At 56.3% G+C, this 13,870-nt stretch overlaps 1 protein-coding gene across 1 annotated transcript; it reads right to left on the bottom strand.

Annotated features, from left to right (window-relative positions):
• Window positions 1-4,837: 4,837 nt before the first annotated feature.
• Window positions 4,838-13,291, bottom strand: Tbata (thymus, brain and testes associated). The gene is made up of 8 exons (XM_015500464.2): window positions 13,251-13,291; window positions 11,874-12,079; window positions 11,509-11,649; window positions 10,233-10,388; window positions 9,259-9,338; window positions 7,930-8,106; window positions 5,960-6,041; window positions 4,838-5,212 (listed from the first exon to the last, which is right to left on the bottom strand). Exons 1-8 carry the CDS (start codon window positions 13,289-13,291, stop codon window positions 4,998-5,000), a joined length of 1,098 nt encoding a protein of 365 aa, XP_015355950.1. The 3' UTR covers window positions 4,838-4,997.
• Between the last annotated feature and the right edge of the window lie 579 nt (window positions 13,292-13,870).

The following is a 13,870-nucleotide window of genomic DNA, read 5'->3' as shown; positions in this document are numbered from 1 at the left end:
ATGAAGAGAGTGGATCCTCTTTCATTTACTGGTTCCCCGGACTCAGTCTTCCCCAGCTCCTCTGTCCCAGGCTGCTGAAGTCGAAACAGAGAATGGGAGCCAGGAGCCCTCGGCCCTCGAGCACGTTTGCGTGGGCCGTAGGCAGGAGCCTGGCAGAGTGAAGGCAGAAGCCACCCTTCTGCGTAAACGGGCCTGGGCAGCAGTGCTCTGGATCCAGGTGGGAACAACAGGAGATTGGGCCACAGCTCTGCGACCTCCTCAGGACAGGAGCAGCATGCTCTGGTGTGAGTGGGACCCCAGAGTTCACTTGCCAGGGGCCTAGTCCCCAGCACAGCAGTGCTGAGAGGTGGGACCTCCCAGGGGTGAATGGCGGCGAGGGCTGAGCCCTTGGAAATGGGTCAACACGGTCATCTCTGCAGCGAGTTCCTGGTGAAAGGACAGTGGGCTCCCTTCCCTTCTCTCTCTCTCTCTCACTTGTGCATGCTCTTGACCTTTGCCTTCTGCTCTGGAACGGCACAGCAAGAAGCCCTTGCCAGATGTGGGCCCCTCGACCTCGGGCTGCCAAGCTTCAGAACTCCAGACATGAGTCTACTCTTTCTACACTATCCAGCCTCCGGAATCTGAGAGCCGGGCAGTGGCACCCACCTGTGACCCCAGCAGCTTAGATGAGGTGGTGGGACTCACGGTTAAGAGAGTGGGCCCCCTGTGCTGACCCCACATCCTTTCTTTCCCAAGAATCAGTTTACCTGCAGCCCTGCCTGGCCTCCGTGGACAGGACAGTCACATTCCTCAGCAAACTACCTGCTACCTGCAGGAGAAATGCAGGCCCCAAATAATGTCCATATGAGGAACCCAAGTTACCCTCAAGGGGGAGACCTTTGAGACCAGATCCTGAAACTCTGGGAGATAAGGATAGTCCCCCAACCATAAAATCTGTAGGAATATATGGGGACTTGAAAGTCTGATGTCACCCTGCTGTCAATCAACAGCCAAGAGGTGGGCCAGGGCAGAACTCTCTGGAAATTTCTCTGGGGTCCCCAATAAAACTGGAGTGCGGGAGAGGCATATGGTCCCTCTCTTCTCTGAGAGTGTCCCCTCTCCCTTGAGAGTGTCCCCTTCCCCTTTCCTAACCCTTCAATAAAACTCATGCCTGTTACTCTTGAGTGACATGTCTGAAATCTTTCTGACTTGATGGCAAGAATCAGGGTTTGAAGCGGGGTCTTCACACTGCCTCAGTTTCTCAGAAGTCCCCAGCTTCGTAACAACAGCAAGTTTAATGCCTTTGAACTGTGACCTTAAAAATGATGGTAAATTCCCTTACACACACACACACACACACACACACACACACACATCATGGAATACCTATGTTCCCACAATTTTTTTAAACTGGAAGAAAAATGTGGGCTTTCTGGGGACAAACTTGTGGCAGGGGTGAGGATAAAGCCAGGGAGGTGACAAGGGCATAGTAAGAGTGACCAAGGACTTTAAAAACAAGGCAGTTAGCTGGTTCAAGGCCAGCCTTGGTAACTTCCCCTGAACTCCGTCCCCAGTGTCAGTAACTGATGGATTAACAGTGTTGGACAGTGAATGTGAAGCTGTTTGCCAGATTCACTGCAAATCCCCTTCCATCCGCTGATCCTGATCGAAGCCCACTGCACAGGAAGTCCTGTGGGGTATTTGGGAAGGCTGGGGGTGGGGGTGGCAGCAGCATCCCCCTGAGCCTGCGGAGGAGCAGCACAGCGGCTTGGACGTCACCTCGAGCACATGAACTTGGCCCAGGAACTAGTGTGCGAAGCAGGAGTTCAGAGCCACAGGGGACCATGACCCTCCTCACCCACCCACCCACCCCAGCTTTCCAGGGAATTGGCAGACACTCCCAGCGTCTCCAGACCTCAAAAGGTAGAGACATCTCAGCTACCACCTGGGTGACATTTATATAATGTCCCTTTCCTCCTCGATTTTGCCAACTGCCATTTAGTGAATGCTTATGCTCTTCAGGAGTGTGACCAGGGCTTTGGTGACAGTAGAGGGCAGGGGTTCTGAGCTGGGATTCTAGAGTCCGACTTCTAGGGTACTAGCCTCAGTTTATTCATCTGCAAAATGGAGCAATGATATCAATATTCTGCCTCCTGGGGCTTGGGGGGAATCAAATACAGCACTGCATATGAACTAGGTAGGACAGCTGACACGGTGCTATCAGCCATCCTATCGCTGCCTCTGTGCCCGGGACATGGTAGCAACTCAACAGTGGTAATGGCCGTTCTCAGGGGTCCTGTAGGTTCCCTGACCTCTGGGCTAAGCACCCACAGCACTGTGTGCGCTGGCCCCAGGCAGGACAGAGCACCTTCCTCAGGCCACCCCAGGTCTCTGCCCTTCAGGTCTCCAGACAGAAGAACCGGGTCAGCCCCATGGAGGCAGCAGCAGTGCCTGGGCTCTCGGTGGGAGGGGGATTCAGCGCAGCCCTCCCCCCTCTGAACCAACCCCCCAGCACATAGTAGGTGCTCAATAAATATATATTAAATGAATGGGTGAAATGAGCAGCTTCCCTGGGCAGGGACCCGTCTCCACGCTGCCTTGACTGCCCTGAGGAATCCAGCCAGACTCGGCCTCAGTGAGCCCCCAGAACGCCTTGCTGCATGGAATCTCACCTGGGTTTCCGGTTTTCAGTATCCGTGATGTTCTCATTGTCTTCAGAAATTGACTATAAACATAAACAAAGGAGAGGCTAGGGAGGCCAGGCCCCAGAGTGGGTGGGTGGCGGGGAGGTGGGTGACACAGGTGCACTGAGCCGCGTGCTCTGGAGAGAGGGAAACCGCGTCTCCTGGAGGGCTGGAAGTGGACTGTCCATGGCTGGCTCAGGCGGCCTGCCTGCCTCCCCCAAGCAGGACTCAGGTGATGTCATCCCATGCCTGCTGTGGCCACTGGGAACCATGCCCTCCTATCCCTGAAGTTGTGGGATGGTGCCACAGCAGGTGGCCCCTGGCTCAGCCCCTGGCGTCCTCCTGGCAGACAGGAGAACACAGCCTTCCTTTGGAGTGAGGAACAGAGCTCCCTCCTGAGCTCCGAGCCTGCGGAGAGCTCCCTGTTTCATGTGGCGCTTTACGCAGTCCCAACCTGTCATTTCCCCACTGTGACTCCAGGGAGGGCAGAGAGCGGGTGAAACAGCCATTCATAGGGGTCGCTCGGCCAAGGTCACCGTGGGCCTCCCTTTCTCACTGTGGTGTTCCTCCCCTGGACGCTCCACAAGGCAAAGCAAACCAAGTTCAGGGCCAGTGACAAAACCCAGGCCCGCGACAAGCCTCAGCCCTCTCTCTAGCGCTGTCTCCTGCCCAAGCCCACAAACCCGGGCTCCAGCCACCCCAAGCTTCACCTCCGGGGAAATCTGTGCATTCCCGGAAGTGCATGCATTCTTGACATCCATGCCATTACCCGGGCTCCTCCCTCTCCCTGAGATGGCCTTTCCCCATCCTTTGATTTGCTCATTCAAATGCCATTAGTGTTCCTAGTCTCTGCCAAAAATACTTGGGTGATTATTAAAAATACAGCCTCCCATTCCTCAGAAAACTAAGAATGGAACCACCATTTGACCCACTTATGCTACTCCTTGACATAAAACAGCCTACTACAGGGACACAGCCATACCACTGTTTACAGCAGCTCAATTCACAATAGCTAAGCTATGGAACCAACCTAGGTGCCCTTCAACAGATGACTGGGTGAAGAAGTTGTGGCATATATATATATACAACAAAATATTATTCAGCCTTAAAAAAGAATGAAATTATGGTATTTGCCAGTAAATGGATGGAACTGGAGATTATCATGCTAAGTAAAATAAGCCAATCCCCAAAAACCAAAGGCCGAATGTTCTTTCTGATGTGCAGGTGCTGATTCACAGTAAGGATGGAGGGAGGGAAGACTAGGAGTTCATTGGATCAGACAAAGGGAAACGAAGGGAAGGGGAATGGGAAAGACAGTAGAATGAATCAGACATCAATTTCCTTTGCTCATATATGAATACAAAACCAGTGAATCTCCATATCATGTATAACCTCAAGAGTGGGAAGTTATGCTCATGTATGTATGATACATCAAAATACACTCTACTGTCGTGTATATCTAAAAAGAACAACAATTTTTTTTTTCAAATACAGCCTGCTTCCTTCACCCACATGCTGCTGTATTGGAATCTCCAAGGATCTGCTCTTTTCTCTTCTACAGAGCTGGAGATTGAACCTGGGCCTTGGTGTGGGCCAAACGTGCTGCCGCTGAGCTAGTACATTTTTAACAAGCTCCCTGGATGAATCTGGGTGCTGCTGGGCTCGTGGTCAGACAGGTCTGAGACTGAATCCCAGCTCTCCTCTGCTGACTAGCCAGGTGACTTCGGGGCACATTATTCAAATGTTCCTAAGCCCATTTTCTCATTTGTAAAACGGAGGTGATACTGCCTCTGTGGGTTGTTGTTAAACTCAAGATGTGTAAGATGTCAGTAGCTTCAGGCAAATGTGCCCTCCACCTTGCTGGTCGCCTCCCTGAATGCAGACTCCAGCCACCTGCTTTGTGGGTCCTTCCCTAATTCCTGATTCATCCCTTTTTCCTCCAGCCATTGGGGACTGAAGTGTATGCCACTGCCCCCAGGCAGCCTTCAGAGCTCTAGACTAGAAGGGTCACCTAAATACCTCCTAGATACCCCAACCTTTGCAGCTTCCAATTAATTTATTCTTTCCAAGCCAGCCCCAAGTCAATACACATCAGCATTAATACACCCAGTCAGCTGCTCCAGTAAAATTCTGAACATTTACTTTAGTCTGCCCGCCCTGCCTTGGGACCCATTCCTCCCCCCACACAGCAGGCAGCGGAGTCTAGGCTGACTGGACCTCCAGGCAGCTGGGCTACAATCGCAGGGTCCCTCCTGGGGGAGGGGCTCTTGCTCCAGGACGGTCACCGTCAGCCCAGGTGCTGGCCAACGCCAAGCTCTCTGGGTCCTGCAGGCCTCACCCCGGAGGCCAGCTGCTGAGGCTGAGGAAGCAGTTCTGGGAACGGAAGGGCAGGTGTGGGGCCCACCTGGAGGGTGAGTGAGGCTTCTCTTGAGGTGCTTCTTGAATTTGCTGAGGCTGGTTCAAGAGTCTTTCTGCTGGAGGGGAGGCTGAGGGCTGAGGGAGAAGCTGAGACACCGCCCTCTGCAGGAGTGCCAGAGCAAGTTCCTTCTCTGAAAGCACAGGGCAGGGCAGAGTCAGCCCCAGCCGCTTCCTGTCCCCGGACGGGTGTCTAGCGGCAAGGTCAAGGGCAGCGTTCTGTAACCATCCCACGTTCTGCCCACGGGTCCCTGCAGAGGAGGCCCCCCGCCTCTACCACCTTGGGAAGCACTTAGTCCTTCCACGTCTGTCTCTGCCTTGATCCCCGCTCCATCCTGCCCACCCCCCTCCTTGGCCACCATCCTTCCTCCCCTGAGGGTCCTCCTCCTCCTCCTTCCAGTCCCCCTCTCCCTCCTCCTTCACTCTCCCACCCAGGAAGTCTCACAGCTCTCTCCAGTCCTCACCTTCCCCCTGAGAGGCACCCTCTGTCCACTGTCCCAATCTGTATCTGGAGTGTATTTGTACTCTCTTGTGAGTGCACGAGTGTTCTTGCATTTGCACGTGTGTGTGTGTGTGTGTGTGTGTGTGTTTCCCACTGTGATGTGTGTGTGAAGCACTATGTCTGCTAAGTGTGATCTTTGAATGTTTCCCTCCTTGCTTAGCCCTGGGGTCAGCTCAAGGAGGGGGTCAACTCCAAGGTGGCCACAGGAAACCTGCTGTGTCGCAGGGAGGAGGGGATGGCCACTTTGGAGCTGCAGAAAAGTGGAGGGAAGGCCGTGGGGTGGGAGTTCAGGGACATCTGAATCCTGCAGAGCCCAAGAAGAAGGGCGGGGCCTTGGCAGTGTCCACTCAGGCAGGGGGCCCTGTGGCCAGGTCCTCACCCGTGGGGGTGGCATACAGCAGCCAGTACTGGACGGCACTCAGTGAATCCGTCTGAAGGATCTGACAAAGGAGCTCCAGGATCTGCAGGCAGAGGACGGGCCTGGCTCAGGCCCAGCCAGGAGTGCGGGCAGGTGTGGACTTGGGGCACCAAGGGCTCCTCCCCCTGCAGTGGGCTCCCAGAGCCACAAGCTTGGTTAAACTGGTCCCAAACCAGCAAGAGGTTGTTGTCTGCCTCTTATGGAGAACTTCCTCTCACAACGCCATGGATTCCTTTTTTTCCAAACCTAGGGCCTCACACATGCTAGGCAAGTGCTCTACCACTGAGTCATCCCCTAGTCCCCTGGAGGGAGATTCTTAACCTCCTCACTGGACAGGGAAGGACTCCAAGGCCTGGAGAGAGGAAGACCCCTGGCAGGGAGTCTGGTGGAGGGAAGCCTCACACATCAGCTCCTTGGATACCTCATTCCCAGAGCCTCGTTGGGCTGGCTGTACCCCAGGGTCCCTCCCTGGGAAGGCACAGGCAGAGCTGGCCAGTCACCTCCTCAGAGACGCACTGAGTCCCACAAGCCCGGGTCCGTTATCTGGGAATTCCGGGTACCCCAGAGGCCATCCCACCCCGGAGCTCTCAGTGCCTGAAGGTGATATCAAAGTGGTGGGGAGTTGGCGGTGGGCAGCCTGAGGGTCGGGGCAGGCTGGTTCTGCAAGCTGCTCAGTGTGGGACTCCTTCCTGCCGGTCAGTGGGCACCCAGGGCTCATCCCCGCATCCTCAGCCTCTGGCATCTTTGCCACTTTGGGGCCCGTTTTCCCCTGCGCTCGCCAGCCAGGTAGCATCAGGAGAAGCTCCACCTCGGCCTCAGATGAGACCCAGGTGCTTCCTCGGTGGAAGTGGCTATGGCGGACTGGAGTTTGGGCCCATGGAGGGAGATGGAGCCCCTGGAGTCCTAGGAAACGTGGGTTCCCTCAGTAGTTGGCGGGCAGTCTTCCTGGGGCCTCTCAGACCCAGAGGTCTGTCTTGTCCTTGGCAGAATGGGAAATGGGCTGGACCTCTCCCCAGGCCTCTGCCTGCTTTGGGGTGCCCACCCTCACCCTCAAGACCCACCTGTGTGTGACCCACCCTGATCTGCCCCGGGCCCTTCTCCGTGCTCCGCATCCAACTTACCTGCCCTGTGCCCCCTCCCCACAGGACCTGAGAACCTAACTCCAGGTGCCGGGGGGCCGCCCTGCGGTGGAGAAAGTGCTGGTTCTAGTACGGGCTATGCTGCTCCTTCTTTGGGGACCTGGGCCACAGAACACCACCTGGCAAGGCCTCAGCAGCCACTTCCCCCCATCTGTGGAATGGGGATTCCCGGCCCTGTCTGCTCTGTCCACGGTGCTAGAAGGCTCCAAAGGCCCGGCCTGCCTGAGTACACTGGTGGCAGGAAGGTGACGAGATGCTACAGTCTGACCTTTCCTGGAAGACATAGGTCAGCGTCCAGGGACCTGCAGTGTGCTGACCACTGGATGAGGCAAGGACTCATCTCAGCTGTGATGGTGAACTTAGCGTGGAGAAGGGGGCTCTGAGCAGGCTAAACCCCTCTCAGGGGGGTCTGCAGGCTGCGAGACTCAGCCTCCAGGGTGATCTGCCAGTGCCCCAGGCAGGACCTCCACCTGCAGGGGTCTCAGTCCTCCACCCCTGCAGCGGCCTTCATGAACAGCCTAAGGCACCTTCCGTGGGAATGTGAGCCTGCGCCCAGTTTGGATGCATCATGTAACCAAGGCCCAGAAGAGGGAAGGACTTACACAGAATGGGACAGGGTCCTCTAGAGGCAGAGGGCCCTGGAGCCCAGGCTGCTGACTCCCAGGGTGGGGGTTTTCCTGACAGTTGCTGGAGTGGGCATTCCCAGGACAGGCCATGCCCTAAAGCAGTCTGGAAGAGTGGTAGCCTGGGGACAGGGACTTCGACAGTCTCTGCCCCCAGAGTGGGGCTCACCAGCAGCTCCTGGTTCTGCAAGACAGAGGTCTGGACTCCTCTATCTCTGCTGGAAAGGTGGCTCCGCTGGCCCTGCTGGGAGCCATGGCGATTGAGAGCTTGGGCGGAAGCCGGGATGAGCCTACCTGTCTCCGCTGAGTACCTTGCTCCCTGCTCCCTCAAAGGCTCCTCTTTCTGCTGGGACAAAAGTGACAGAGACTCCAGGAGCCAGTGAGAGGGTAGGGAGAGGACAGAGGGGACAAGATGGGGAGGCCAGTTCACACTTCTTGGGTGCTACCTGCCTCCTCAAATTCCAGTGTCACAGCATTGCTGGGGACCCAGGATGCCAGCTAGGCCACGCCCACCCTGTCCTAGGCCCATCTTTGAGTATCCCAGGCTCAGCCCCAGTGAGCCCTTCACCACAGGGCTCAACCTTGCAAAGCCACACTATCTAAGATTGGCAGCTGGGACACCCGAGTGGCTCTGCTTCTTCCTCTCAGGCCGGACCTCCTGGCTGCCCCTCCTCTCAGCCCATCAGAGATTGGAACACAGCACCCTGCATCAAGGACCCTCTACCCGCCTCCATTCATAGCTCAGATACCTCCAGTCAGGCCCCTCAGCTAGCCCCTCTCTATGTCTCAGACAGTCAGGCCTCTGGGCACAAGGCCCGGGGCCTCCTTCCCTTAAAATTTCAGCTAAGTCTTGTAGTATCCATCTCCCCATTTTAAAGATAAGAAACAGAGGCCCAGACAGCTCAGTTGCCCTGAGTGAGTGTGCTCAGAGTAGGAACCAGAAGCCAGGCCCCGGCCTTTCCACTCTGGTTGCCCAAGACAAGGGTCAGGGCCAGCCTCAGCTGCAAGAGTCCAAGCCTCTGCTGCCTGTCCTCGGACCACCTTCAGCTGCCTTTGAATTGTCTCTGCCATTTTATCAAACGTACCCATGAGGTTACCCCATCTGGTTTGAAGCCTTCCCATGATTATCTGCTCCTCGTGAGGTCAGACCCTCCAAGCTGGGAAGTGAAGCGCTCCCCACATTCAAAGTCAGGCTCCTCCTCCCCTACTGCTGCCCACTCCTTCCCTGTCCTCCAGCTCCTGGTGTCTAGAGAGGTCCTGCAGCTGTCTGAGATCTGGCTCAGAAGGCCTCCCTGGGAAATGCCCACTTCTCTGGGAGCCCTGCTTGGGTTTTTCCAGGAGGTCTGTTCCGGCCCTCCTCTGACCCTCACCCCCCTCCTAGTGCCTGCATTCTGGCCCCTTCTCCCAGGGCCTCCAGCCATGCTCTGAAGGAACTTCTGTACAAAGGCGCGCATTGACTTCCTGTCACCCTCGCCTGGCACTTTTGTTCAGCACCCACCTCTTTGTTGTTCTGCTCTGTCTCCTTGGTGAACATGACCACCCTTGAAGTCAGCTCCTTCAGCTCCTTCTTCCAGGCCTCTGAGAGGAGGGGAGAAGATCCTGGGCCCCTGCTCCTCCCCTGTGGGGCCCAGGGCTGGGAGGTGGGGAAGGTTCTAGGTAGAAGAGTTCCCGGCTCCTTTCCAGGCTTCCCTGCCCAGTCTCAAGGGAGAGGGGGGGTGGGGTCCTGGAGGAGGAGCATTAGGAATTGCCCCACAGGTGGGAGGTGTGTGGTCACTTCACTTCTACAGGGGACTGATGTTGCTTGTCCTGCCTGCGGCATTGCTGGGAGGTCCAGGAGACACTGGGCCACTGCGTCTAGATACCTGGGGTCTGTCTAGCTGTGCCTCCTGGGGAACCTGAGGCCAGGACTGAGATTCGGGAGGTATGCTGAGCCAGTTATTAAGACCCCAAGCAACTCTGAGAGGGGTGGGCATAAAGCTCTGCAGCCAGCCCTCCAAGTCTGTCTGGCCAGCCCTTTCCCCAGACCCCCCCCCCCCCACTAACCAGACTCTCCCACCCCGCAGTAGCAGAGGAGGGAGGGCTTGGCAGGGGGAAGTGCTCTAGCACCCAGGTGGTTGGCTCAGATGGGCTGGGGCCTGTGCGTCTTTGAAATACTAAATATTTTAAATGTCATTCCTGTCTGTAGCTGTCAGTCACATGACTGTTGCCAGTAACAACTTGTCTTCTGCTTTTTATTATTCGTCAACCACCTCAAATCCAAGCAGGGGTGCCTCTCTGAGGACTAGGACCTGGGGCTGAGGTGGGGATACAGAGATGAGGCCCACCAAGAAAGTGGGGGGAAGCAGGGTCCTCCTGATGGACTCTGCTGACCTAAGAGCAATGGCCCTTTCCTTCTCAGACATTCACCCAAGTGAGGCAGCCCTGGGGACAGGTGGGAGCCCCCAAGGAGAAGGGTGTGGCCCAAGTACTCACCATAAGAAAGCTGGGGGTTCCGATTGGACTGTGGGTCCCCAATGGGGACAGAGATGCTGGGTATCACCTTCAGACACTGGGATAAGATTGAGGAACGAGGCAAGGGGCTCGCAGAGAGCTTGTTCCTGACGATACAGACAGGCCTCCCGGTGAAATCTGTGAAGAGTTAGAGGTTGTGGGATGGAGGGTCTGAGGGGACCCTGGGAACTCCGGGAGGCCAGAGAAAGGCTGTGGGGCAGGGAGAGCTCTGGCTCCATAGGTCGTCAGAGGCAGGAGGGCCCCTGCAACCCCCTGAACCAACAACCGCCTCAGCCACAGGACACTGAGGATCGGTGGGGGTCAGGGGAGACCTGCTCAGGGTCATGCAGTGAGTTGGGCAGAGGCGAGACAAGATCCCACCCTTCGTGGGACCCGGGTCCTGGGGTCCTTCTGGCTTCCTATGGCAGGGCAATGGATCCACAGGGAAAGAGATGGAGAGACCCTCTGGAGAGAACTTCTGCCTTCTCTCAGTCTGGAGATGGGGAGGGGTGGCTCATGGGTGGAGAACGTGTCCACCTAGAGTCCGGGTGACTCTGACTTCAAACACCAGCTGTCCTCTCATGGCCGTCACATTGACACCTCCCTCTGATTTCAATCAGCTTCCACCTGGATCAACCTCCACCTGTCCTCTGAACGCCACCTGGCATTTCACATCTCTCCTGCCCATGACCCACACCAGTTCCTCCCCACCCTCCCCAGGCCTCACTTCTTTGTTTATTTTTCTACTTTGTGAAGCCTTGGAGATGGAACCCAGGGGGCTACCACTGAGCTACCTCCCCGGCCCTTTTTATTTTTAAATTTTGAGCCAAGGTCTTGCCAAGTTGCTGAGGCTGGCCTCCAACTCGCCATCCCACCTCAGCTCCTGAGTGGCGGGGATGATGACAGGCTGACGCCCCTGTGCCCGGAAAAATATCTCACTTCCTTCACTTCTGTACTCTGAGCGGTACGGAGAGGCCATCTGATGCAGTGAGGTGGCTTAGTGGTGAACCCAGTGGCCTGCAAGGCCCACCTGATCTGGCCCTGCTGCCCTCTGATGTCATTTCATCTCCCTGTCCTTCCTCTGCTGTGGTCACAGCGGGGACGACTTCTCCTTGCTGTCCCTCGGGCACAACCAGGGTATTCTGGCCTCGAGGTTCTGTATGTGCTGATCCCTCCGCCTGCTTTGGTTCCTGACTCAATGTCTGGTTATTGGCCTGGTCTTGCCTGACACCTTTTAAAAATGGCACTTGCCTCTGACCTGCTTCCGACCCTTTCCCCTCTAGGTGCCAGCTCCAGGGCAGCAGCCCCTGTGTCTGTTTTATCCTCAGGACCTCGAAAACGTCATCCTCTAGTTCATACCCAGTCAAGGCTGGTGACGGGCAGGCAGGTGGCCGAGGGCCTGTGTTAGACAGCAGTGAGGGAGCCCCATGGGGGGCCCCAGGGCTGCCTTTGGAGCCTGTCCTGCACGTCATCCTGGCTTGGTCACTGGCCAGGCCCCTGCTCTCTGGGCCTGGGCCTGGAAGTGGGCTGGACCGAATACTTCCTTTCCAGTCCTCGGGGTCAATTAGTGGTCTCCCCAGTCATCCCCCCACCCGCAGCCAGACCCAGTTGACCTGGCCCTACCTGGGACGTGGGTCACGTGATGGGGGTGGCTGAGCCGGCCAAAGCGGTAGGTGCCAGAGGGCATGGCCTTGGGGCTCCTCATCTTCTCTCGGGTCAGCTCCAGATCCACGATGCCTGGGACCACCGACTCTTTCTGTGGCCCACTGTCCCCTAGGCTCTGTGGCCAGTGCCTTGGCTTCTTCTCGAGGTTCAGCTCAGCCTTTGGACTGGAGGAGAGTGTTTAAAGAGAAATGAACAGCGCCTCCTCCTGGCAGCAGGGCCTACCCAAACCCAGCGCTCCGAGCTCATCCTAGAGCCCGCTCCCCAGACACTCAGAAATCAAACCTCTCCCCCCACCCACGGCATCCAGCTTAGCTCCCCCAGAGCCTTTCCCAATGGTGCAATCCAGTCCTGGGAAGCCTCGGTCTTCCTAAGATGCCTCCTCAGGGAACTAGGATCCATTTGAGAGAGCTCAGAGGAAATCTCTCAAGACCCCAGTTTTCTCCCAGAGATCAAATCTAAAACCAGAAAGAGAAGCCTCAGACCCACCCAGTTTTCCAGACAGCTGGGATAGAGCCGCAGGCCCCTTATGTACACCCACCGGGGCAGGGGGGCTGGCCCCAGCAAGGGCCTCTCCCCAAGCCAAACAGTTGGCAGCTCCAGAGAAGCCAACTCAGGCTGTCATCCTCCCCCAGGAGACGCAGAGCTGATGGGCACCTGTCAGGGCTGTGACACTGCAGGGAAGCCTCCCACAGGCTCTCACTGGACTCGGCTAAAGGCCAGCCTCTCAGGTCCCTGCACCCTGCCACTTCTGGAGGAGCCGGCTCTGCCCCAGAGGAAGAGGTCAAGGTCAGTTCAGCAAGGATCCAAAGCGGGCCACTCCCACCTGCTTGAAGTTGTCTGCATTTCCTTCTCCAGGTGTCCCTGGCTCAAGAAAATCCCTCTGGAGGCATGTAGGTGGACCCTGGATATGTTCAGCAAGTCTGGATGTCCTTGGACCCTCCGAGGACGTTGGTGTCTGGGCCCCTGCGTTTCCTGTTCCATTCTTGATTTGCTTCTATGGTATCTGAGAGTTGAAGAAATAAAGCAAACCTTCTCTGAAGGCCACAGTTAGTTGCTTCCTCTGTCCCAGAAGCCGCCTCCTGAAGTTCCCACATGCCAGTGATCAGTGCGCCTGCCTCTTGTTAATGTCTTCTCCCTGTCTGGTGGCAGCTGGGGCAGGGGTGTGGGGTGGGGTGCCTGCACCCTGTGTTCACTTAGCTGATGGCCTCGGAAGGCGAGGAGGGGCTGCCTCTCTTGGAGCCCCACTCTTGGAGTTTCCCCAGGGCAGCCTTGGTCATCCACCTGCCCTGCACTGCCCCCACTCCTCAGTCTGCAGGTGACAATTCAGGGCTTTACCTCAGTGGCTGTTCATCCAGAGACCTCACCTCCGTGGCCATTGTAAGATTTCTAATGGGTAAGCCCGGCGTGCCAGATGATTAACCGGAGCTCTCATGGACTAGCGGCAGGAGGGAGAAACAGAACAAAAGGGGACAATATCTTGTGAAATTGAACCTTGACTTCTATATCACCCGGCCATTTCTTTCCCAGATAGGAGAGAAAATATTGCAGGTGTGCTGCGGCGACTATTCTTAAGAATATTTCTTACATTGTCTCAAATAGCAAAGACCCGCATCAACCCAAGAGTACAACGACAGGAGAGTGAACTAATACGCCTTGTTACCTTCAGACCAGGGAACATTCTGTTGCTATGGAAAATAAGAGAACCATGGCTACGCATGATGACATGAGCTTTTAAATATAATGCTAAGCCGGGTGCAGTGGCGCACACCTGTAATACCGGAGGCTCGGGAGGCTGAGACAGGGGGTCGTGAATTCAAAGCCAGCCTCAGCAATGGCGAGCCGCTACACGACTCAGTGAAACCCTGTCTCTAAATAAAATACAAAATAGGGCTGGGGAATGTGGCTCAGTGGTCGAGTGCCCCTGAGTTCAATCCCCAACACCCCCACCCCCCAAA

Source organism: Marmota marmota, unplaced genomic scaffold (assembly GCF_001458135.2).
Source record: "Marmota marmota marmota unplaced genomic scaffold, marMar, whole genome shotgun sequence".
Taxonomy (NCBI): Eukaryota; Metazoa; Chordata; class Mammalia; order Rodentia; family Sciuridae; genus Marmota; species Marmota marmota.
The sequence above is the reverse complement of the archived record's forward strand: the minus strand, read 5'-3'. Positions and strand labels throughout refer to the sequence as shown.

What these genes read in the sequence shown, in the direction of transcription:
- Tbata (XM_015500464.2), bottom strand. Translation starts at nt 13,291, where the DNA reads ATGGCCACGGAGGTGAGGTCTCTGGATGAACAGCCACTGAG. An exon ending in CAGAGCAGAACAACAAAGAG is followed by an intron (nt 8,107 to 9,258) that starts GTGGGTGCTGAA and finishes CTTTTGTCCCAG; the next exon opens with CAGAAAGAGGAGCCTTTGAG. An exon ending in GCTGTATGCCACCCCCACGG is followed by an intron (nt 5,213 to 5,959) that starts GTGAGGACCTGG and finishes CTGTGCTTTCAG; the next exon opens with AGAAGGAACTTGCTCTGGCA.